The sequence below is a fragment of the Austrofundulus limnaeus genome, unplaced genomic scaffold (genome assembly GCF_001266775.1).
Source record: "Austrofundulus limnaeus strain Quisiro unplaced genomic scaffold, Austrofundulus_limnaeus-1.0 Scaffold108, whole genome shotgun sequence".
Lineage (NCBI taxonomy): Eukaryota > Metazoa > Chordata > Actinopteri > Cyprinodontiformes > Rivulidae > Austrofundulus > Austrofundulus limnaeus.
Genome location: NW_013952510.1, coordinates 448,862 through 450,674, shown reverse-complemented (window position 1 = coordinate 450,674; position 1,813 = coordinate 448,862). Strand labels below are relative to the sequence as shown.

The following is a 1,813-nucleotide window of genomic DNA, read 5'->3' as shown; positions in this document are numbered from 1 at the left end:
AATTAAATTATAAAACATAAGGTAAAGCTCTTTTTTAAAATCAACTTGTGAATTTCGATTGTATTTATTTATTGGTCCATTTATTTTTGCTTTTATTTATGTCAGTTTCAGTCCTCCATATTAGGTGAGGCAGGTTTATTGCTACATGAAGCAGGTAAAACTACTTTTGTAGCTCAAACTATAGGAAGAACAAGCGTTTAAGCTTGAGGTACCACTGAGCATTAATTCATTGTTTCATCTTTTAAAAAAATTAAGAGCGGATATTTTTTCTTGTTAGTAAACTTGGAGCCACAGTAGTTATTGCTAAACACAGCTGTAGCGCTGTCGTGTGTCGGCTGACGTGATCTCCTGCCTCTTGAGRACCGAAGGACGCGCCGCAATGGACAGGTGAGATTCAACTATGAGCGAATAACACATTTTCTGTGATAAGTTAACGAAAATGAGCTTAAAAGTCCCCAGAGTAACTTCTTGCGTTGCTTTTTTTACGCAATACATTTACGCATTTACTGCTGTTCACTAGATGTGTCTAAAAGAACACACGACACGGACTGATTGAACAACAAACCCACACTAAAACCATCGTACAGTACAAGGTATGGACTTAAGTCCCAAATATGTGTAAATTCTTCCCAGAATTTCCTTAAACGTCATCAGTATGAGACACAGATGCCCATTGCGGTAGCAGCGCGACGCCATCTTGTGAGGGGCGGTCAATGTAAACAGTAGATTATGGCCAAATTTATGAGTAGAATCATATATAAATATGATTTTTTGCTAATGAATTCATCAGGTAGGAAATTTGGCCAAGAAATATAATATTTCAAGAAATTTAATCCAAGAAATATAAGCTCAGTAAGGAAATCCCAAGCAGAAAAACAAATTATTAATAATAATAATAAAAAATAATAATAATAATGTAAATACAAGATCAAGTTTTAAACTAAGCAAGCTGCTGTTATAAAATATTGGGCATTGATTGTTTTAAATACTGTCAAATAAAGTAAGATAAAATATTTAGTTGTGAAAATGACTGGTTTCTTGTGTTTTCTCACCATGGGACTGAAGAAAGTGGTGCTGGTGATGCTCTGGGCTGTAAATTTTTTTTAAAGAGTATAAAAATGTTAAAATAAATACAAACCGATAGCTGTGATGTTCAAGTTTTATTCAACACCGACGTTTCCATATCAAGTTTTTCCAATCATTACAACGTATTAAATATTGTAAATATTCTAATTCGCTTTTCAATACAAGAGAAATGTCATGCCATGTGCATGTATTTTTACCAGAAAAAATGAAATATTTAATAATCCTTTGTATATAAATTATATTGATGAGATGAGCTGAATCAATGAATTTTCAAAACAATATATACAAGTTGTTTGCTATGTTACTATGCAGTTAGTTTGTGTATCAAGGTCAGTGGGATTTCATGCTGCAGAGAATAAATTCAAGCTCATGGCTGGCAATAAACCTTTATCTTTACATGAAAGGGGCTTCTAGTAAATGAAATTGATCAACTATATTGCATATTTTTACAGGTTAAATGAAAAATCATGTTTCCAATTGCAATTTTGACAAAAATGAATTTCATTGTATTGCTACTAACTACTAAGAAGAATTATTTTTGTTACTGTCTGCCTTTTCAATTAATTTCATTTCATTTCAATTCAATTCAATTCAATTCAATTCAAAAATACTTTACTGATCCCAGAGGGAAATTAGGTGTTGTTTTAACTCATTTAACTAAAGAGTTATTGTAGATGCTGATGGCTGTAGGCAGGAAAGATCTTCTGTAGCATCTGTATTACAGCGA

The 1,813-nt window shown here is 32.3% G+C and overlaps 1 protein-coding gene across 1 annotated transcript in view; it reads left to right on the top strand.

Annotated features, from left to right (window-relative positions):
* The first annotated feature begins 109 nt into the window (after positions 1-109).
* Positions 110-1,813, top strand: part of LOC106521401 (protein ADP-ribosylarginine hydrolase) — a 9,450-nt gene continuing 7,746 nt past the window's right edge. The window contains exon 1 of the mRNA XM_014013951.1: positions 110-387. Within this exon, the coding sequence (XP_013869405.1) occupies positions 380-387 (8 nt within the window). The 5' untranslated portion in view covers positions 110-379. The remainder of the gene's footprint in view (positions 388-1,813) is intronic.